This window comes from Phalacrocorax carbo, chromosome 2 (assembly GCF_963921805.1).
Source record: "Phalacrocorax carbo chromosome 2, bPhaCar2.1, whole genome shotgun sequence".
NCBI lineage: Eukaryota > Metazoa > Chordata > Aves > Suliformes > Phalacrocoracidae > Phalacrocorax > Phalacrocorax carbo.
Genome location: NC_087514.1, coordinates 82,119,125 through 82,142,290, shown reverse-complemented (window position 1 = coordinate 82,142,290; position 23,166 = coordinate 82,119,125). Strand labels below are relative to the sequence as shown.

The following is a 23,166-nucleotide window of genomic DNA, read 5'->3' as shown; positions in this document are numbered from 1 at the left end:
AGCTATCATTAACTCAGGCTAGAGTTATTCTATTTAATTCTTCTTACTACTTTTTATTTCAAGTCAGCCTCCACAGGCAAAGAGATACCAGAGATCTGCTTTTCTTTTTTCTCTTTTCTCTTTTTTTTCTTTAATGAACAAAACTTCTGGTAGTCAGTGCATCAGGAAAATGAAGAAACGCATTTGTCTCATGTGCAGAGGGATGGGATTGAATCTTTTGACACCCCAGGCAGGTTTTCTCTTTCTACCCTGTGTCACATACCTTCCGGGGGTAGCTGGCTGCTTTGTAACTGTCTTCTCCCCACGTTCACAAATTTGCTGTTGGGTAACGGAGGGCTGACATATTTTCTCTCTCCCCTTCTTTTTAGTGTAGAGCCTTTTGACTGAGTCATACATGGCCTATGCATGAAGCAAAGCTAATTTACATCAAAGGAAACCTTCCACTACATAAGTCTGCAATGTTTGTAACTATCCCCACCACTTTGTCACAGTCAGAGAAAGTGGGATACGGTACTCTCTGTCCTAGTTCACAGTTGTAAATGAAGCAACTCGATCTAGACTAGATGAATTAGGAGATTTCTTGTGCTCTTTGTTTCATATAGTTTTTCCCTAAACAGCTACAACTGCCCACTATCAAAGATGGGATTGCATGAGCCAATGTGGCATCTCTTCTGTCTATTAATTTCCTAGATTTAAGACTGAGCTCTTTTCATGGCTTAGAGGGGGGCAGCTCTTGCTCTAACTTGTATTTCCTACAGCATGTAGGAAATTAGCCACTGAACTGGCCATTGTCTGGAAACTTTCCACAGCTCTCATGTTATCTACCGTCACACACCTTGAGGTTTTCTTTTGTGTGCTGTGCCAAGCCACGGTTATGTTCTCTACAGCTGGAGCCTCCCTGGAAGAATGACAGCGTTGTTAGAGACCCACAAAAGGGAAAGCTTTCCTCGTTATAAATTGTTCTGAGAATACTATTTTGGTCTCAAAGCTTTCTCTGAACTGATTATTTTCTTAACCCTTCTGGTCATTTATCAGCTTACTCGAGTTCTGATAGATCATGACTGTCCCAAATTACCATCACCATCCTCTGCAGAGTGATTTTTAATTACTGCAGTAGCCATTTGTTTTGTAACTTTACAGGATGTTTTTTTCCAAAAGTTCTCCATAGTACTTTCAAGGGCAGTTCTTTCATAAGCTCATCATGAGAGATTTGTCTGCACTGAAATACCAGAAACACTTTTGAGGTTCATAGCTTTTCCTGTGCTGTTTCTATTTTTGCCTACTTGTGACAGATTCCTAGGATTGCTTGTCAACAGACAGAGCGGAAAACCAGACACATGAGCTCTAAAGACTCAGTTTGGCTCGAGGGCCTGAGCCTGCAAATGCTTCAGCACACAAGTTCAGTAGATGTCGGTATGACTCAAGTTACTATGTGCCACAGGTTCTGAGGAACTGGACCTCAAATTTGCCTCTGTTGCAGCCAGGTCAGGTGGCCATTTTAGCTGAGTTCCCACGGCCATCGGTGATGGCTGTGTTGTTCTGGAGGGGCTCTACTGCAGTGAATGGCAGTCAGACTAGCGGCATCACTGTTGCTAACAGCTTGTTCTTCAGAGGGAAAGTGGGAAATAAGCTCCCAGGCTGACCAAGAGATCAAAACAAGTCAATTACTTAGACATGCTATGTGAATGCTTTTTTCAGTGGACGTTCTATAGAAGGATTCCAGAAGATGGAAAGATAAAGGAAGTCCATTAACCACTGGAAAAAACAACAGTGAAACTTTTAGTATGAGCAACAACCATGCAGGAAAGTACCCTCCCACTGTGAAACCCTGGGAAACCTCCCAGTCACTGTTTCATAGAGTTAGAGGAAAAATGTCCTACCTCCTTCCACAGACATGCCCGCACAAGAAGTACTGTAAACCTACTACTACAGCAGAAGCACTTCTTCACCCTTTTTGACAGTGGCAGTATTGGGTCAGAGTAAAAAAAAAAGAAAAAAAAGCATAGTTCTGTTATAATCATAAATTTGTTTTTATTTTAAATCTTCATGGGATCTGAAAGGCTGCTCTTGAGCCTTCCTAGACTGACTGGGCAACATGTAAACGTGTTCTGCCAAGAGTCATTGTAAGTACTGTCTCATGGCCTTGAAGTACCAGCCTGGTATTAAAGCTGCTTCCTCAAAAAATGGGAATTGGTTGTATTGCTCAGTGAAAAAATTGTAGACAAGCTGCAAGGCTGTAGAAGCCATTAGACTCCCAATATGTAAGAGAGCTGATGTGATTAGTCATGTTGATGTGGTTTTGGTTGTAAGCAAGCAGTGACTCCTTCCAACAGCTCTGTTTTGTGGCGATGTAGCTGAATGTCAGATTTATATAGCAGAGGGGAGGAGCTCAGCTGAAGAATTTTGCCGATACAATTAAGGGACTGGTTCTGATTTTAGAAAATAAGGCATGCTTGGTAATTTACTGTCAGCTTAAAGAGAACGCATAATGCTGCTTGCCATTATTTGTTACTTCATTGCCATTAGGCACTTCAGAAAAAAAATGCTTCTTTCTATATAAGTAGAGATACTGCTCCAAATACTAGTCTTGCTACCATTGCCAGATAAGGCTGTTGAAGAACTTAACATTTTGGTTCAATGTTAGACCTGTTTAGATGACCCTACAATTCAGCCCTGAGATCATTGCATAGTTGTAAACTAAGTGAACATACAGACTCCCAAGAAAGAAAACTGGTGCATTTGTAGCACACATCCCTTTGGTTGTGGGATGTGTTAGCCTCGCTATAGTGCAGAAATCCCAAAATAATTTGTCCGGGTGCTAAATTACTGCATTTCTCCATTGCAGCAAAGGTTTGCTCTGTCAGGGAAGAGCATTCCCTCACTCATGAGCTGTGTGGAAAGGGGCAGGCTGTGCAAGGAGTGAGCTACTCAAGGAAACCCTGCCTTACCCAGCAGGAGTAACAGCAAATAGGCTGCGCTTCAGCAAGGGTTTTTCTTAGAACAGTGACAGCGTCTCTGAGCTTGGACACCACAGTGCAGAATTTAGGGGTTTTCCAAGGCAGCCTGTAGGGCACAGCTACTGCCAAATTACCTTTTTCTCTTTTCTTTTCCTTTCCTTTCCTTTCCTTTTCTTTTCTTTTCTTTTCTTTTCTTTTCTTTTCTTTTCTTTTCTTTTCTTTTCTTTTCTTTTCTTTTCTTTTCTTTTCTTTTCTTTTCTTTTCTTTTCTTTTCTTTTCTTTTCTTTTCTTTTCTTTTCTTTTCTTTTCTTTTCTTTTCTTTTCTTTTCTTTTCTTTTCTTTTCCTTTTCTTTTTTCTTTTTTCTTTTGTTTCTTCCTTCCTTCCTGTCTTTCTTTTTCTTCCATTCTTCCTTTCTTTCCTTTCTTTTGTCTCCATTTCCCACTTGAGCTCTTCCTTAAGTCTGTGATGACACAGAAGTTGCAGTCAGTTAAGATCCTTTTCCCTGGCTAATGTTAGCTGCTGGCAGCCACACAATTAGCATTTGGTCATCTGCCTCTGAGCTGCAAGGCTCTCCAAGCTGATTTCATGTTAGTCAGTGCCTGCTGTATGGCAGTGATGAGCAGAGGTCTCCTTCGGGAGGGCACAAGCTCCTTCTCTGTACCTGCTGCTGCCCACTCCACGGGGCGGTCACAGCCATGCCCTGATGCACCCGCCTGTGTTCACAGCCTGCGCAAGTCGGTGAAGTTGCGCGCCCCAAGTTGAAAGCAAGCCATCAATTGTGCAAGCAGCGCTAGGGAAAGTGGGACTTTTAACTCTGAGGGGACTGGGAGTGGTGGTATCTGTTCATGTCTCCAAGTCAGCTTGGAAGGCAAGTGATGTGTTACTTAACAAGAGCTGGGAGCGCCCTCGTTTAAGCCGCTGCCGTTGGGGTAAGAGCTCAGCCCGCTCTAAGTGGCTGAAGCAAGGTCACTGCATGAGGAGCACAGAAGATGGTGATTAGAGAAAGCAATTTCTCAGAGGCCACTGTGAAAGCTCTCTAGCTCACCAGCACTCAAAATGACCCAGAATGGTCTGTATTTGTTTGTTTATACCAGGGAAGGAGCAATCGGTTCTTACAGCGGTAGTTAGTGAACTGTGCTATTCAGCTCAGCTTCCTCTTCAAGCAGCCTCAGCTGGAGCAGACCACAGTGCTTTAGGAATACATTTCCAAACACCAGCACCTGCTAGCTGCATGGTTCCTGTTAACTAAAGTGTCAGCAAGACATGTGGCCAGCTGTATCTTCATATTCTTGAGTGCTTTATATGTTACAACAGGCTTTCCCTTACCAATAAGACAGGCTCAAGGTGCCAAGGGTGACATGCTGTGCGCACCATGCCACATTCAGCCGTCTGTCACCAAGTTAATGTACAGCAGGAGAGCTGCACAGTACTCCTCAGTTTTAGTGTGTGTTCCATTAGAAACAGCTCAAAGCTCTTTCCAGCTTTAAGTGTAACAGCACCAGTACTATTATAAAAGGAATTTCAATGCTGCTTTGCTGTTTTTTTAAATTAACACGTAGTTACGGATAAATGGGGAAAGTAGCACTTCTCATGAATAAACAGGCTAATTAAGGGGAGAAGCTAATTATGTAGAATGCTATTTTTTGTTTAATTAGCGGACACCACTTAAGAAACAAAATCCAGATGTTCAAGTTTGCCCTGTGATTTTCCATTCCTTTCTATTCCCAAAGGAGACTGAAAGATAGAGTGGAGGGTAAGCTTTCACATTTACACTCATGTATGAGTGTGTGGCTCATGCAAGGCTTACAAAGTTCAGATTCACATGTTACAAGCCACAGAAAAACTACTAAAAACTGTAAATCCCTTTTTTAAAAATAAAAAAAAATTTTAAAGCCATGAAATTTCAACTGAAGTGAAGGCACAGGCACTTAAACTGAACTAATTGATATGCATCAGTTGTGTTGTGGTAATCAAATTCAAATGCCAAGTAACCTGCATTACATTTAAATCTCAGTGAAAGTTTAAATCTCATGTACTCAGGAGCGAACAGCTGGTCAGTTTACCGGCTTATATATTTGGGCCCGAGAATTGAATACCTGTCAAAATGTCACCTGCTTTACAGTCAGGTCTGCCCATAAATCAGGATTCTAATGATAGCTTTAAAATGTTTCTAATACTTAAAGTATTACTTTCTATATTATATATTAGGCCATTTTTTATATTCTATAATGAAATATTACATTTTTTGTAAATAGAATGTAGTATTTAGATTCGTACCTGAACTTACTCTTTTGACAGTGGAAAAAATGTGTCTTGATTTCTAAGGGTTCCTGCCGATGAGCAACTGTCTGTTTCTTTCATTTGCGGGAGGTTATCAGCCCCTTAGGAAGAGCAGCATGCAGGCATTGTGTCAGCTCTCCAGTGCTTACATCTTGTACCACAGCAGCGTAAGCTACCATCAGTTGGCAGTTATATTCATCTTGTATGCATACAGTGCATGTAATTATAAATATGTATCTGATAAGTATAGAATTATATGCAGAATGCCATTATATATAAAGGGGGGAATATATTTTATTTTAACGATCAGAAGTTTTAAGCAGCAGCATTTAGCATGTTCGCCTGGAAACCATAGGCTCTTTAACTGATTTTGCAAGACGCTATGGAGGGATCTCATCACAGTCTTAAAACAGCAGAGAGGGCTCCAGAGTCACAGGGTTTCTTCTGCTGTGAATTGTCCCTGTGATGGGACAATCCAGTTTCAGCCTGAAGAAGGGAGGAGGAAAGTCTCTGTCCCATTTGGTGACTGTTTACTGCAAGCCATCCCATCATTTGCCTGATCTCCTGTCATCATCTGCTTGGTTATCTTCTATAATAATTGTCAAGCACCTGGGAGATAAGAAAAGAACCCAGATCAAGAACAAGGAAGCCAGTGCAGCAGGGAAAATTCCCAGTGTGAAGGAACTGCAGTACAGAATACAGGACTTGGTAGTTGCTGCTTTCTACTTAATTCTGTAAGAGCTAGAGCCAGTCCCTGTGGAGGAGAAGCAGCAGAGTTTCATTCAGGCTGAGAAGCCTCGTCTATTTAAAGGGCAGCTCCAGATGCCCAAGCTTTTGTGCTCTGCTTTGGATTTGGTTATGCCAAACTAGGAACTGCCAAGTGGCTACTGCTTGCCGACTGTCCTGTCCCGTTGATCAGCAAGGCTTCACCGGCCAGTGGAACGTAGGCTTTGGCAGATAAAACTAGGGCCCACATGAGGGAAGACAGAACATTCATACCAACTCGGTATATTATTTATATAGCATTGATTTATTGATGTATTCCCACTCTGATGCTATGCATCTACCAAACATTATTTTTTTACTCAATAGTTGTTTAATTTCCAGGTGAACTCAGCAAAACGTTCATTTTCCACGTGACAAAATATCCTGAGTAAAGCTTTTGCATATGTAAGACATTGATGTATTTGATGTTTTCAGCTACGCTGTCCTGCTAAGCAGTGAGGCATAAAGCAATCCTTGGTAAAGGGCAGAAGTTAAAGAATTTTTTGCGCCTCCGCAGCAAGATTTACTACTGTCCTACTAGGCTTCCTTAGCTTGTATCCAGGGTAATATGAATTAGGCTTGCATATTGAGAAATGCCAAGGAACATGTTCCTGTTTCACTGATGAAACCTTCTGAAGGCAGGAGTGTCAATAGCATGATATAACTGCATGGCAGTTCCTTGCAGCAGGCATCTCTTGCTGCGTGTGAGCTGGTTGGTTTCTGGAGTCCCACTCCCACGCAGGCTGACATTTAGCCACTGTGAATGCACCCTCACCTTCATGCACTTCAGCATTTTAGCATTTAGAGTGAGAAGGTTCCCGTGTACACACTTGATTAAGTTTGGTAAAGACCAACCTAGAGTAGAGCAAAGTGATTTGCAAGTTCTGACCAATGCAAGAGACTATCAGGGCTTTTACTCCATTATTCCTCCTTCACTCTTACTTAAAAGACCTTTGTCCAAGTATCTGCTGCCTCATCTCTGTGGTTTCAAGTGATTCAGGTGCTGGAAAAGGGAACAAGAAAAGCAAGGGGTGCTGTTTCTATTTCCTTGTGACTATGCCACGGTTCTCTGTGTATTGAGACAGGGTTGCTACCCGAGAAAATAACCTGGTTATTACAACTCTTACAGCTTTGATAGCTATATACATTCCAGGCTGCTGATGCTGGTTCTTAGTTCACAAGCTGAAGAAAGCGTTTTCAGAACAAAGTGGTGATTTCTGAGGTCCTTAATTTAGGTGTTCCTCTCTGTGCTTTACAACTAACCTTCATGCAAAGCTGAAACCTTCCCAGTTCCCCATCTCAACTCTTAGCAGATGACTGATAGCAGACATTCAGAAGGTGGCCCACCAGGGCCAAGCTGGGAACTGGGGAAAGAGGGGTGGGATGTGGGGTTTGTGTGTGTGAAATATAAGAGTATTTAATGCTAAAGAGAGAGCCAAAGATGTAGCCTTTGTGCAGTGACAGTGCAGGAGAGCCCAGCAGCTGGACAAGTAGTTACATATGGACTGATGTTAACAAAGCCTCATTTTTTCATTAATTTATGACTCATGGTCGAGGGAATAGCATCAGGATCTGAAAAGGAGAAGCTGTACTTTAACTTCCTTGGCCTTTCAGATACTCCACATCTTTCCTGCAAAGGCGAATGCAGTATGACATCCAGTTACAAACCTCATTAATCTTTTCTATCTTGAGGATTTGACTACTGTAGCATTTCTGCCTTACTAGAGGAAAGAACTTAGCCACACCATGGAAAACAGGATTCATCATGATGATTTCTTTCACTTTAACAATGAAACCTGTGAGTTTATCAGTGTTCATGTGCCCAAACTATAACATTGCACAGGCAAAGTTACTCTGTAGAAATCAAAGATTTGAATTCCGGGTCAAAAAGGTAACACGGCTTCTGGTGGCAATAATGCTTTTCAGTTTTTGAGGTGCTAGTGTTCTAACAAACATGACCAGGGACGTGAGCTGGAGTTTTGCAGCATTCCAGCACATCAGTTACCAGCCACTGCATTAGAATTTATTAATGGAAGATTACTTAAGAGGCAACTTTCTTAAAGTGGCTAGTGCTATACATAGGGCATATACTTAACTAGGACAAGCCTGTGTTGTTTTCTAAAGATGACCAAGGTTATATGGTTTTTGTGTGGTTTTTTGTTTGTTTTTTAAGGAAGTTAAGTCTGGATATGGAACTTTAGAGTTTGAATAATAATTGAAATTTTTCAATGCATCACACAATATCAAATCATAGATTCATACTCCCTATCCTCATTCCCCTTCCAGCAAATTTAAAGCAATCATGCTTTTTAGTACATTGTCCAGTTCACCCAGATTCAAGCAGTAGTTCATCCTACCGTGTCCAAGGTCATGCTTACAGCTCCCCTCAACAGGAGATTTTCCCTGAATATCTCCTTTCCTGCTTGTGAGAATTATTAATTCCCCCCGTGTAGTGCTGAAGAGCTTCAGGCTCAGAGTAGCTACTGCAGTGTATCCCTCCAGTTGCTTGCTTTCAGAAATAACTTTTTATAATGAAGAAGAACTTAGGCATGGCTAGCAATTGGCTTTAAGAACCAGTACAAACGGCTTTTTCTTCAGAACCAAAGTAGTATACGGCATTATTTAGCTTTCCATGTAGTTTTTCCTCCCAAGTTTAAAGATGAATGAAGGGAAACATGCATAGAAACCATGCTTTGCTGGCACTGTATATATACCTGTGACATTCAGTGTCACAGGTCAAAAAGCAGCCAAAAGTTTAAGCCATTGCAGAGGCCACTGGATTTGTGTTCAAGGTTCATTCATTTTTTTTGTATCTTTTATTGGCTCTCTTTATTTTACAACTCTGTATTGCTTTATTATCAAAGGTTACAACTGGGCTTTATTAGATTCATGGGATTAGATTCATGGGATAATAGGACTGAGAGGCAGGAAGAAATGTCACAGTGAGGAACTGGTCCCTCTCAGCGGACACAACACCAGCTGCTGACAGTGTCAGTATCTGGAATTCCCTGAGTGACTGAGTTCAGTGTCATTATCTGTCGTGAGTATACAAAGAAAGAAAATTAAAAAAGAGGGACAAAGTTCCCCCACACTCCTCAATCTTATTTCATCAATGGCTTCATTATAGCCTCATTGTATCAAGGAGATTTCACAAGTCCTATCTAGGATATTCACATTCAGAAAAACAGCATTGACTTTTCAGACTAAATCCCCATTCTTTATTCTTTCTGTCATACATTATAAGGGTGCCAAGGACAGCTATTAGAATAATACCACCCATCCAGAGGATGAGTTTGTTTTCACTGCTTTGATTTTGCCCGTCTCTGTATTCCCAGATGTTTTTTTTATATTCAGGCTGCTGACAGAAAAAAAATAAAAATTGGAAAATGACATATTGGCAGACAATCGCTCTAGAAGCTCTTTACCTTTTCAAGGTCAGGTTTAGTTCACACTTCAGTAAAAATTATTTCAGACATGAGTGGAAGTATTCCTGCATGCTCGGGAAGATGCTGGACCACCAGAGGCTGACTTTATAAAACCCTCATGATGGCCGTGTCCCATCAATGGTACTGCACTGAGCCTTTGTCCTGGAACAAAGGATTTCTGTTTGCTCCAGTGAGGTGGAGACTGATGTCTCCTTCATGATTGTTTAGGTTTCATACAAAGGGTCTATTCTGCATAAGTGGCTGGAGCAAGCAGAAGAGGAAGGGTCAAAAATTGTCACTGCAGCATGTTTCTGCTGAAACTCTGTCATCACAATAGGAAGCAGCAAGGGCTGCAGAAAACTCAGGACACAAGAAAATGGCTAAGTTGTGAAGTCAACAGTTGTCACAGAGAGCCTAGGAATCTGCCAGCTTTGATTTATTCAAGCTTTTTTAAAGTGAGGCTGTACTCAGTAAAATACCCTGCTTTCTGTAAAAAATAAAGCAGCATAATTCAATGGGGAGATACAATGACTATCTTAAACAATTTAGTGACCCTACCCAGCCTGAAAAATACCACCTAAGTATTTTCAGCCGTGGTTGGTGAGAAAGCAGATGTGGCATCATGTTAATGGTATCAGAGAGTCAGTGTATTGTGCAGCTGCTGGACCTACCTTTATTTCCGAAGAATGTCGTGCTGCGTCACTCTGAACTGTAAGGAAAGCTGGGGGAGGCTTGGGGAGACTTAGATCTGTAGAAACCAATTATTTCAGATGTGAAGTTAGGGAGTTTTCCTGCAGGCAGGCTCTGGTTCCTTTTGCTCCCCCTGCTGCTTGGCAAATTCTATGACAGCTGTTTTCAGCTTTCTGCCACCCTTGGCAGGACACAAGGTTCAGAGAAATCTATGCTGACTTGCGTGCGCCTGAGGGATAACTGCTATAAGAGAATGCCCTTGTGATTCAAGTCACTGGCATTATGATAAACTGCTTTCAGGTATGACTGTGGTCTGACGTTTCTACGGCACACAGATCCAGGGCTTTTTGCTTCATAGGATCACAGGATTGTTCAGGTTGGAAGGGCTCAGAGCAGGGTCAGCTGTGAGGTCAGGGCAGGTTCCCTGGGGCTTTGGCCAGTCTGGTCTTGAAAACCATACATCCCACACAAGAAATGGACCCGCTTTCTACCCGTTTCAGAATTACAGGGCATGCGAGCCCAACACGATATCTCAACAGAGCATCAGACTATGGGAACCTTCAATGCCTCCATTTAGGCGGATGATTTTTTTTTTTTTCCATAAGAATTGTATATTAAAAACTCCTCAAAACTGCGGTGGCTGTGCAAAGACTGCTGTCTGACGTGATTTATAGCAAAGGTAGCATAGGATTCTACAGGTCCATTCTGGAGCAGGCCAGGCTGTGGTATAAGCAGCTTCCATAGGAAGCCAGAGATGCTGGCCTCTGCTGTCATACCATGCCCAGCAGTTCCTCCACAGCTTCCAAAGAACTTTATGATTGTTTATAGCAGCATGCTTTAAAAAAAAAAAAAAAAAAAAAAACAAAAAAACTGAGTCATTAAAGATGTCATGGTTTAACCCCAGCGGGCAACTAAGCACCACACAGCCACTCACTCACTCCCTGCCCCCAGTAGGATGAGGGGAAGAGGATTGGAAGGGTAAAAGTGAGAAAACTCATGGATTGAGATAAGAACAGTTTAGTAATTGAAATAAAATAAGTTGTAACAAAAAGGAAAATTACAGAGATAAAAGACAAGTGATGCAAATGAAAACAATTGTTCACCGCCGACCAACCAATGCCCAGCCAGTCCCTGAGCAGCGTCCACTGGCCAACCTTCCCCCTAGTTTACTGCTGAGCATGACACCATGTGGTATGGAATATCCCTCGGGTCAGTTTGGGTCAGCTGTCCCAGCTGTGTCCCCTCCCAGCTTCTTGTGCACCCCCAGCCCACTCGCTGGTGGGGTGGGGTGAGCAGCAGGAAAGGCCTTGACTCTGTGTGAGCCCTGCTCAGCAGTAACTAAAGCATCCCTGTGTCATCCACACCGTTTCCAGCGCAAATCCAAAACAGCCCCATACTAGCTACTATGAAAAAATTAACTCTACCCCAGCCAAAACCAACACAAAAGGCAACCAGTTTCTCACTTGATTATTTTAATCTTAAACTCACATGTGATTACCTATCAATGGAGAATAACGTCTATCATAAAACAGACTTCGATTTTTTGGTGCACGATAAAACACAAAATGCCTTATTTGTGTCAGTTGTTGAGTGGTTGGATCTTGTTCCTTCATAAGAACCCTGTTGAATATTTTCCATGTTGTTCAACTATTTGAGAGACTGCATAGTGGCACGAGTGCTCCAGGAGGTATTAGGGATTTGTATTCTGTTGCACAGCTATATTCAACATGGAAATACACTCCAACTGTGGTCTGAGAAGGGGTGTAATTAATAGCCATTTTTGTAGTTTCAGGACAGTTAATTGTTAACAGCAGTTAACAATTCAAAACTCTCGTTACTTCTACTCTTCATAAAAACACAGAAGTGCAGTTTCTTTGAACATTAAGTTGCTAGAGTAAGTTTTTGAGTGACAAGCCCCTGTACTACAGAGTAATTTAGAAAACTAAATTTTCAAGGTCAGTGAAGGTATGGATTTGGAATAGCCATAAGAACACCACTAAAAGATTCAACAAAATATTTTTTTTCTCAACATCTTGCAAAATAAGGGGTTGAACAGAGGAGTCAAATTCAGGTTTTTGCACTGATGCAGGGTAGAACAAGATATTCTTTTGACTTACAAACATATCTGCGAGCTCAGCTCATCTGGTAAGTGTGATACAAGCTCTGAAAGGAGACACAATTATGGAAGTTCTGCTTATGTGAGAAAGAGCGAAACCATGGAGATGTTTGGTATATCAGGAGATGAGACCACGTAAGACTCAGGTACACTTCAAAAGGCAAAATCATATTACTTGTATTCTTCGATATGAATAGAAGTTATAAACTTCACTGATGCTATCCCAAAGATCAGAGGTGCAATCCAAAGCTGAGATGTGTAATAAGGCATGAAGTAGATTTCCTCTGCCCTCCCTGGGCGCCATGTAGCATAAATGGGCATAGGGAGGTCATGAGCAAGGCATGGGTTAAATTAGTTAAGATGCAATCCTCGATACATACACAGAACAATATTTTGAGAGTAAAACACCTCTTGGACAGGCATACTTTTGCAAATACAGCAAGTCCAACAAATGATAGGAAACATCTGCTGAGAGCTGTTTTGGAGGAAAAAAATATGAACTGCATTTCATCACAGAATAACCTTTAGCAGATTTAACAGCACCCTTCCCCACGGTAAAATCTGTTACCCCGTCTCATTCCAGGCTGGTATGTGTCTAACCTATTTTTTAAAACACCCATATTTGGATTCCATAGCTTCTTTCTGAGGAACATAGAGCCATATCTTGTCTTTGTCATCAGGCAGTGTTTCTTCTAACTGGAGACTGCACTGAAGCCTAGAAATGCTGTATTGTTGTTCGTAGCTCACTGGAATACTCTTTTGTGCCTCATATTTATCAATGAATGTCCCAAAAGACAGGCAGCTTTCTACAAGTGCCTAAAAGCAAATCAGTCTAGCACCCTGCAGATTACTGTACACATGACAATAGCCTTTGTTAGCATAATGTATTATAATGCATTATGTAGTGGGTCTCTGAGGTTTCGTAATCCCTGTCAGCAACCAGAATAAATGGAAATAGCTTCCAGGAGATGCAGAGGCTATGAAAAGACTGTTAGTTTTCAAGAACTAGTAGCATTCGAACTCACACGTGCACCATCCGAAACAAAATCTCATGAACAGTCAAATGCATGAAGTGTGCTAAGTAAAGAGATTAAAGAGAAGTGGGATTAAGCACTACCAGTTTGATACTTTCCCTGCCAAAACAAAGATTTGGTGCATTCTGTCAGGCTTGTTGATGGCAAAAGTTTTTGACCTGCAACCATTTAATAGACCTAGGCACTGAATTTGCTAGCTGAGAATAGCAAGGTTCCACACGAACGTAAGCACACCTACTTACAGAGAGCGTCTAAGCCACAAGTGAGACTTTTTTTACTTTAATGCGCAACTAGATTGGGAAAAAAACCCACAACCCACTCATATTAGATATTCTGTATGCACAAGATAATGCTGCATGGGATGAAGGTGCCTCACAGTTACTGAACACCTGAAGCCCTAGCGGCCAGCAGCTCAGACCATGCAGCCAAGGAAGGGCATCTCTTACTCTGCACTTGCCCTGCTCCATGCGCCCTTTCCTTGCACAACCCCTGGTGACCTTTAGCAGGGTACTTTATCTAGCTGGAGCTTTGATCTGATCTAGTACAGCTGTACTGATTTTCTTATGCCGCTGTAAATTACTGACATATTTTTAAAAGTCTTTCAAATTCTACTGCTGTAGATCAGTTAAAGACATGTTACCCAATAGCACAACCCTTCAGACCAGTTCAAATGATTAACACTTTCAGAAATACTAAGGCTACTGTTGTTTTTACAGAGATAACACCATAATAAATACTACTGTCTGTAGTCGGCCCTGCATATTCTCTGTAGTGTTCCGCTCTCCTGTTTACATCTTGCTTCCTTTTCCTGTGTTTTTGAAATGTTCATCACTGCTCAGCCGAAGTTCTATTTAAATGATCAAAGGCTTTAACAAAACTATCCTTTAATATCATGCTGTGCTCATACCATAAGATAACAGAAAATGAAGTCAATTCTGTTGCTGGAATTCCACATCAAAATCCTTACTCCCAAAGCATTAAAATGCTTCCACCTCAGCAGAGGTGCCAAGGTCAGTATTCATTACTGTATATAGCCATTGAAGCCAACTGCAATTGCAACCTGAAGCTGCAGCGTCATTATGCATGCGTGTTGTTGCTAGCCTATGCTGAAGCATTTACTGTTTCATCTTCACCTCTTGATCGGATTAAATAAAGGTATAACTGTAACTCTACCCAGGCCATTTATTCTATTTTTAACCTGGCAGACACATGCAGAAAGACATAAGGAGGAGAGGGAAACAGTGTTTAACCAGAAGAAAGACAGGAGAGATGCTAAGGCATACTATAGGTAAATCTATTTCCAAAAATCTTTCCGGATCTGAGCCCGAGGAATTTACCACTGCTTACTCCAGTAGATCCCATCCCTAACTGTGTGTGCCATCCTCTTGTGTTTCACTGGACTATTTGCATCATTTAATCTGTTACCATCTTCTCCGGTCTCCTTTCTGATCAGTCTTCGCCCTTTGCCGAAGTAATCACAAACATACAGACCACTCAGCATTACAGAAAGCTAAGACTTCATCCTATTTTCAATATACCTCATCTGTAATAAAATCAGTAGCCAAACTACCTTCCCTCATTTGCATGTTTAGTGTTGCTCTTTTCCTGAAGCAGAGCCTGATTTTTTCCACTATATTTTGAATTTGTCTTTGAAATAACATGGAAACTTCCCAAGTTGCAAGTACTCTAGAAGTTAAATAGCAGAGGACTTGCATGATGCAAAACATTAATTTCTTTTCCTGAAGCTTTGTCCCCTGCAGGCAAACAAAAATATCTGCTCATAAGATGACAGAGAGAAATCACTTTGCAGAACGAAAGTAGCTATCAATATCACATCCAAAAGATAGAAACATGCTGAGACAGAAATAGAAAGTCCTTCTGCTACCATGCCTCACCTCCTCAAACTGCTTATTCTTATGTTTAGCAGTCACTGCTGTCTTTACCCACCAGCTGCTATATAAGAAGTGCTCTTAGAAGCCATTTATCAGCACTGACTTTGCTGATCAGGGGGGTGGGGAAGGCTGCAGTTTGCAACAGTTGAGGAGGAATGACTGCATACCACCTGGGTATAAGTCATTACCTCTGATATGCAAACTGACCTTCCTCCCGTAGGAGCTGGATGGAGATTAAGTCTGTTCTAAGGCCAGAAACAATCTTTAACTTCAGAGAGGCTGAGGACAATCCTTTTGTTCACTATTTGCTTGCCTGTCTAATCATGTTGGAATAGTCTTTCAAGCAGCTGTTGAAGAAGGAAAGACGGCTCTATTTGCCTTTTGCTAGCAGTGGTCAGACTCCGCTGTTGGCATAAATGTGTGGAACCTTGCAGCAGCAGTAACTGTACTGCTCAGTAGGATGCTAATGGCGTTGTGCGGTACAAGCAGCGTAAAGGTCTTTGCTTTCATGAAAACAGCAAATTGTAATTGAAGAGTGGGCATCTTTGCATCTCATTTTATTTATTGGACTTTGAAGAAAGGTTTGACAAAATATTCCCTGTATGGTTGCTTTACAGGTCATTTGCAGTAAGACTACAAAAACTGCAGTCTGCCTAATGGCGTCTGCAACAATGAAAGAATTCACCCTTGTCACTGTACAGTTACTTTTTAACAACTGGATTCTCAACCATACAACATTCTCCTCTATAGATTGTCCCCTCTGCTTCAGTTGTACCCTGTACAAGTAGTTTGGCAGCGAGAGAGAAGTGCTGGCTAAAGTAGAAAAGCCTCCTTGCTCACTTCATTTGTCTTCTGCTCTTACCTTCCTCCACTTCTCTCCGTATAGGTGGTGGGGATACACCACAAGACAGCATCAAGTTAGTCAAGTAAAGCATTCAGTTGTGAAAAATAAATAGTAGTTCCTACCCTAAGAAGTGGAGAAGACAACTGAAGATGCGCCTTTTTGCAGGGAAGTTCAGCACACAGGCTGTCAGAATGTGAGACCTCCCGCAGGCCATTCAGTCACGGACCTGGGGAAGCTTCTGCAGTCTGGATACTCATAGGCTAAACAGAAAGGACAATCTCTGGCACACAACCAAAGAATGAGAGCTGTCTTGGAGGTGGTAGGACTTCAAAGACTAGCTTTAAAAGTCATCTGAATATGTTGGGATGTGGCAACTGGATAATAAGAAAAGAGGTAGATACTATGATGCTAGCTTGTAGGGTAAATTACAGAGGAGTGGTTATAAAGTCTTACAGAGCCATCAAATTGTACAGCCAGTGCACATAATTTACCTGGTATACCGGTTTGTAACCTGACAGAGGAGTGCCAGAGCATTTAAGGTCCCAAGTTTTACCCCGTTCAGTGAGCTTGCTTCCTTAACATCTGCTTTACTGCGAGAATAACAGGGAGAAATCACTTTTTGAATCACAATACCAGCTTAAATGACAAAGTAGTTATACTTGAAAGGATGTCTGGTACCCCTTCTTACAGGAAAAGTCCTGTGAGGGCTGTCAGCACCTTTCTTCAGTGAGTGCCTTGAACCAAAGCTGGACCTTCCATCTTCCAAGAGCCTCAGCCCGGACTGAAGCCCTGCCTGAGGACTGACCGAAAAATTAAGCAGCATGTACTACCACTGTACCATTTGGTGCAGGTTTTTTATGGAAGTTTTCCTTTCATGTACAGACTAAACAGCACACTCTTTAAAATAAAAAAACTCGGGATTTGTGGCCTGAGGGCACCGTGTCTGCAGGACTGTGCTGAACACCTTTTGCCTTGGTATCAGGCATATTACATACCAACAGTACTAGTATCAGCAGTGTGTTTAAACCCCTCATCTTAGATTTAGGTCAGATCTCTGGGTCTTGGAGTACTTCACATCTTTAGTTATTAAAACATTTTATAATCTGTAGAAATATGGGTGCCTTAAACCAGAGCAAGTACTGTAAAAATCAGGTTTCTTACTGTTGTAACAATTAGTCCATTCAAGTACAACCATTTGCAGGGACCATAAAAATTCTTTCTATATGCATCCGTCTTGGTATGTGAGGAACACAAAGAGTAGGAATTGCTTCTGAAGTTAACATGCATCTTTTACTTGTGTACTCTCTGTATTTGCATGCAAGCTGAGTATAAATATACTGTGTGCACATTAGATCTTACTGCATCTAAATATTTTAAAATGTCTTTCAGTTGTTGCAAAACAGTGCTTCAAATATGTTTCTCAATGTAAAGGAAATTAATTCAGACTGTGTTTATGAAACTTTGCTTGTGATTGTTTCTTTTTCAAAATTTTTGATTGATTTGAGAGAAATGAGAATCTGTTTACCACTCTTAATTGTCAACAAAATTGGTCGTCACTTTTGGAGCGTTCAGCATCCTCAGTTTAAATCAAAGTCAAGAATTGTTAGTGGTTAGAGTGGCTCTCTGAAGAACCTTTTAAAACCTTCCCTCCAATTTCGTCTTGATTACAGTCAGACTGAACTGTAATGTTTGAATCGTTAGAATCCAAGCTCAGACGACAAATAATTCTGTTAGGTTTGCATGCATTTGTGTGGTGCTTTTTTTTACTGATTGCTTGAGTCAGGGCTGTTGCTTAACATGTAAGTTTTGTTATTTTCTTTCATCAGTCTATGCGCAAAGAGGCAGAAACATAGGAGAATGGTTAAATAAAGTGATTAAAGTTAATCATAAAATACGCCTGCCTTAGTGATGATTAAAACCTTAATCATTGCTTGCTACAGACCCCTGAACATTTTAGAAAAGAAAACATATTTTTATTACTTTGTATCCATCCTCTTCTTTCATTTAATAGCAAAAATACCCATCAGTAGAGTAAATAAATGTTTTAGACCAGGAGGGCCTATCTTTTGTCATGCTTCCCTTCTGAAAAACAAACATTTCTTAATTTTGTTCTTCCTAGCTCTGTTTTGTGATGTTTTGGACGCCAAACGTGTCAGAGAAGATTTTAGTTGACATAATTGGAGTAGACTTCGCTTTTGCAGAGCTGTGTGTTGTTCCTTTGCGCATCTTCTCCTTCTTCCCAGTTCCAGGTAAAAAGAAGAAAATAAAAACTCTGTAACCTCAAAACCAAACCAACTTTGTGGTGTGGTCATAGAGTCTGGCATGGCTGAACATGGAGTGGCTAAAAGCATGCCTAGCATAAGTAACAGGGGTTTTGTTGGAAGTTGGTGTAGACCAAGACGATTTACATCAGTAGTCAAGATACAAAGGTTGCAGTAAGAGCAGTCTGTCATTAGGCAGATTTCTGACTGTCAAAAATCTGAATTCTGTCTACTGTAGCTGACTAGGAACACACGCATGAATGGCAGTAGCAATACTTGCATGCCAAGACTGAAATTAACTGTTTGGAATAGCATCTAGGACAGCTCCACAGCAGCATCACCTCCATTACTCTCCCCTTCTGCTGCCAAACTCAGTGGCACTTTCAGATATCATCAGAGGATAAGCAATATAGAATAAAAGTTAATGCCCGTATCCAAGAGAGAGGCAAGCTTGACAGCAGTAATCAAAATGTTTCCCCTCAAAAAAATTCTGACTTCTGTAATGAAATGCTACATCCTGTGGTGTTTTCTGCTTATATGACAAGACAGTTTTGTAATAAACACCAAATATAAGAATAGGAATATGTAGGTACCAGTTTTTGTGACTAGCTGTCACACTATATACCACACAGGAGCTAGAGGGAGAATTTTCCTTGGTATGATTTCTGTTTAGAGAAGGGGTATTCTTTCAATGAAGAAAACAGAATGGGCCATCTAGTAAACTGGTTTTAAGAGAACAGCTCTCAGGAAGGCTTGCTGTCTGTAACTGGCACTTTGTTTTCTCAAAAAACAGTATATTAAAGCAATTTGGACACAAGATCTACTTCATTTCTGGTAGGGCTTCCCAGTGTGCAAAGTTATCAGAAACAAGTTTCACCATCATCAGTTCTGAACAGTGCTCTCTGCATGAAAAGGCTTCATATGGGATGACTGATATTTTTTTATTACTCTCACCTCCCTTTCTTCCCATCCCCTCCCCTCCCCCGGTTTATGAACAGTGACGGTCAGAGCGCACTTGACTGGCTGGCTGATGACTCTAAAGAAGACATTTGTGCTGGCACCCAGCTCAGTGCTGCGGATTATCGTCCTCATCACCAGTCTCATTGTGCTGCCTTACTTGGGGTAAATCATCCTCCTTGCCACAGAGCTGATGGGTTTGCTTTCCTCTTCATTGCTATTTCCTGTCACTTAAAAGCTGTATTTGGGTAGCTCAGAACATAAATATACCATAATATAAAGCCTAAGTAGTGTCAATACCTGGAAAAGAAACGTATAGAAATTCACAAGTATGACTTTGCTCTAGGCAAGCATGACGGTGATGTCCCTTTTGAAAAAATAGCCAAATATCAGAGAGGCAAACATGTATCCTACGGGGAATTTAATTTATTTCCATTCCATTAAATGCCCTGTTAAGAAAGCTAATGGAAGAATATCTTGTTTATAAGATAAATAATCTGTTCTACAGCACCCTGTACAAGACATTAAATTCTTAGTCCATAATTTGATTCAGAAAGTGTTTCTTTTAAACAATGAAGCCATTAAAAAACCCAAAAGTCCTTTAAAATACCAGTTATTCTTTTACCAGTGTATTTTGTCTTTGAAGGAAATATTTCTAACAACAGATTGATTCTATGTGCCAGTGGAAGTATAATTACGAACCATGCATTCTCACACAACCATGACTACTTTCTTTTTATACCACCCACAGAGTTCATGGAGCCACTCTTGGAGTAGGATCCCTTCTAGCTGGTTTTATAGGAGAATCCACCATGGTTGCAATAGCAGCCTGTTACGTCTATCGGAAACAGGTAAGAATTAGGCTCTGTGAGATCTGGTAAAAGCAGTTGATGAATATAGAGGATTTTAGTTCAGATTAAGAGTACTCTTTTGAAATATAACTCCCCAGCATCCCCACTTACTGAGTTTAGTTTGCTTCCCCATGCGGTCTCAAGAGAGTGCTACTTGGGAATTCTTCAGGTTGAAATAAAACCAAAAGGTGCGCTCCAGCTGCTAGTGGGCATTCAGGCCATGGGACATGCTGGTCTGAAGTAAACCTCCTGCTCCTCAGAACATGGATATCATGTCATTACTACCACCTGTTTTGCACTCTAGATCTGCTAGTATAGTACAACGTAGCTTCTTTATGTAGACATAAGAACTACTTACCAAAGCTTATTATATGTATATGTGTATACTTCTATTTCTTTATAAAACCAGCTCTGCTGAAAATGGACAAAAAGTACAGTTGCTTTTTTTTTTTTGCCATCTGAAGAAGCGGCTTAGAACAAGGTATACTCCTGCAGCAGTAGAGGATAAGAACTTACAAGTACTTAAACAGGCAATGATTTCTCATAGGCATACTTTTACATATTTCACACACTACAACCCTGCATGTATGGAGTGGTAGCAGTACACGGATTTTAAAGAATATTCCACTAAATGAAGTCAAACACAGGATGAATATTGGCTAGGTGACTGGGTACATGGCAGTACCTGCGTGTTGCGCCCTTCCAGTTATGGGTTCAAGGCACTGTGTAGGCACCAGGCCCAGCCCCAGGCAGAGATGGCATGGTGAGTGCATCATTCCATGGTGCAGGCGGACTTCGCGGGTGGGAACAGAAAACATCATCTATGCATTTACTGTTTTTTTTTTAATTAGACGTCTTACTAAAGGCCAAGTGAAGATGCCCACCACTTCTGTTTTTAGCAAAAGAATACGGAAGGTAGAATATCTAAAAGCCTTATGTTGGCACAAACTGAAACAAGTTTTGATACGTGTTACCTGTGCGGGCCATGGGAGTAGACCAAGCCGTACAAGGGTCATAAGAAAACAGACCTTGACCTCTGTCATGATTAGTCTGTCATGTTTTTCTTGAGTACCAAAAAGTAAAGCCTGTAGACACTGAAATGGCTGTTCTTGGCCTGTGGTTTCAGAACATATATCTGTTTGGACTAATCTCATCGCTTAGTTGTTACAGGAATAGCTCATAGAGTGTTTCTGGCCAGGAACATGGTGCTTAATTTTTTGCAGTGATGAGTGTAGGTAGTAGTAATAACTGTGCCAACCTAATTTATTTCCTTACCAGAATTAGTATGTAGCTGACTACATTGGCTCAACAGTCAACGTGACAGTAGCAGAGCCAACCGGTAGCTGTATACACCAACTTGTTTGGTGGCGTTTGAGAGCTGCAAATCAAGTGTTGCGTAGACACCTCTACAATTTTGAAACTCTGATATGCCCATCTCAGCTGAATCAATAATACCTGTGGGGGATTTTTTGTCAGCTGTACAAATGTTTTCTGTAAAACTAGTCAGCCTGCTGAGAAACAGATAATAAGGAACAGATGCTTCAACTTGTTTTGTAGTGGGGCTGAATGCTTCTTAGCTTTACTAATCCAGGACATCCTGGATGAATCATAGGACTCCTGAATGCCCTCCTGCTCCTGCTAGCCAGAAATATTCTAATATTACTTGGCCTTGATGGGGTGGGGCTCACAGTGGGTCAGCAATACCAAGAAAAGCCAGAATGCTCGCATCTTGTAAAATTCCTAAAGTTTGACATTTGAGAAATTATGTTGCCACCTCTGTCCTCCCTCCCTAGAGCAGCTTATCTTCTTTCATATTTTGTTTGCTTTTCTTTTTTTTTTTATAAAAAGTCTGTAGTGTAAAAGATTCCAGATGCTCTTTTCCCTCCAGTCATGCCGAAGCCTGTTTTGGATGTTGCTTAGCGTAAGGAACGCCTTTTTTATTGCATTTGTGTTAGAAAGGGGAAAGCTGAGCCCCAGGAAGGTTATGGAAACCTTCTAAGTTAAGACAAACTGACTAGTGACAAGCCATGAATGTGGCACAAATATTCTAGTTTTTAATAACATACTAAAAAAAAAAATTATTCTCACCTTCTTCCCAGTGCCCAAAGCTTGTAGGACTCCGTTCATGCAAAATTACTGATAGGTTTCCAAATGCTTGTTTCAATCTAGAAAAAGAAGCGGAATGAGAATGAAGCAGCTACAGAAGGTGAAGACTCTGCAATGACCAACATGCCTCACACAGAGGAGATGACAGACATCGTAGAGATGAGAGAAGAGAATGAATAATAAATGGGATGCAATTGTTCTCTGCAGGGACGATTGGAGTGACACTTCAGCATCTTGTCGTCTCTCATACTTTTTTGTTTGTTCATTTTTATTTTTGTAATAAAGAGGCCTTGATTTAAAAGGTTTCAGATAAATTCTCTAGCATACTGAGTATGCTCTCACTGATGAGGGACCTAAAAAGAGGTCTTTGCTTTTTTTTTTTTCCTTCAATTGAATTTGTTTTCTCACTCCATGCAAACATGAAAGATACAATTGCATCACTGTAGAGTCTTCCTTACTTATGTATCCACCTTCTCTGGACAATCCATATTTGTCAACCAAAGCCCTGCTCTCTCTGCATGTGTGTGTGTGCGCGCATGCCCTCGCACGCTCGCACACGCACACGCGCCACTGGCTCAATGCTACTGCCATAACCCTACTCCCTCCCCTCTTCCCTTTTCCTTCCTTTTCTTTATGAGAAATGTTAAGGAAAAGAAGTTTGGAATACAGAGCTTTATTTTACTTGCTTGAAAATTACTTTGCTACATAAACTAATATACTATGGTGAACTATATCTTTTTGTTTGGCCTCATCACTAGAGCTTATACTGCACCGGGTACAAAACCGGGAGGAACGTGTAAGCCTCCACAGACAAAGTGGAGAAAACCAGGTTCCTCTCTCCTGTTAAAAGTGTGTGGATACACACAGGTACATAAAGAGAGACATACATATATATATATATTTATATATGCAGACGATAAATAAAACACAGACAGGACAAGAACTCTATTTAGCTTTCATTCTATCAGAAAGATAGTAAACTTTTGA

At 41.1% G+C, this 23,166-nt stretch overlaps 1 protein-coding gene across 1 annotated transcript in view; it reads left to right on the top strand.

The window, feature by feature from the left end:
* Window positions 1-22,912, top strand: part of ANKH (ANKH inorganic pyrophosphate transport regulator) — a 103,697-nt gene extending 80,785 nt beyond the window's left edge. Inside the window, exons 9-12 of the mRNA XM_064443402.1 lie at window positions 18,124-18,253; window positions 19,264-19,387; window positions 19,974-20,073; window positions 22,243-22,912. Of these exons, the coding sequence (XP_064299472.1) occupies window positions 18,124-18,253; window positions 19,264-19,387; window positions 19,974-20,073; window positions 22,243-22,359 (471 nt within the window). The 3' untranslated portion in view covers window positions 22,360-22,912. The remainder of the gene's footprint in view (window positions 1-18,123; window positions 18,254-19,263; window positions 19,388-19,973; window positions 20,074-22,242) is intronic.
* The last annotated feature ends 254 nt before the right edge of the window (window positions 22,913-23,166 follow it).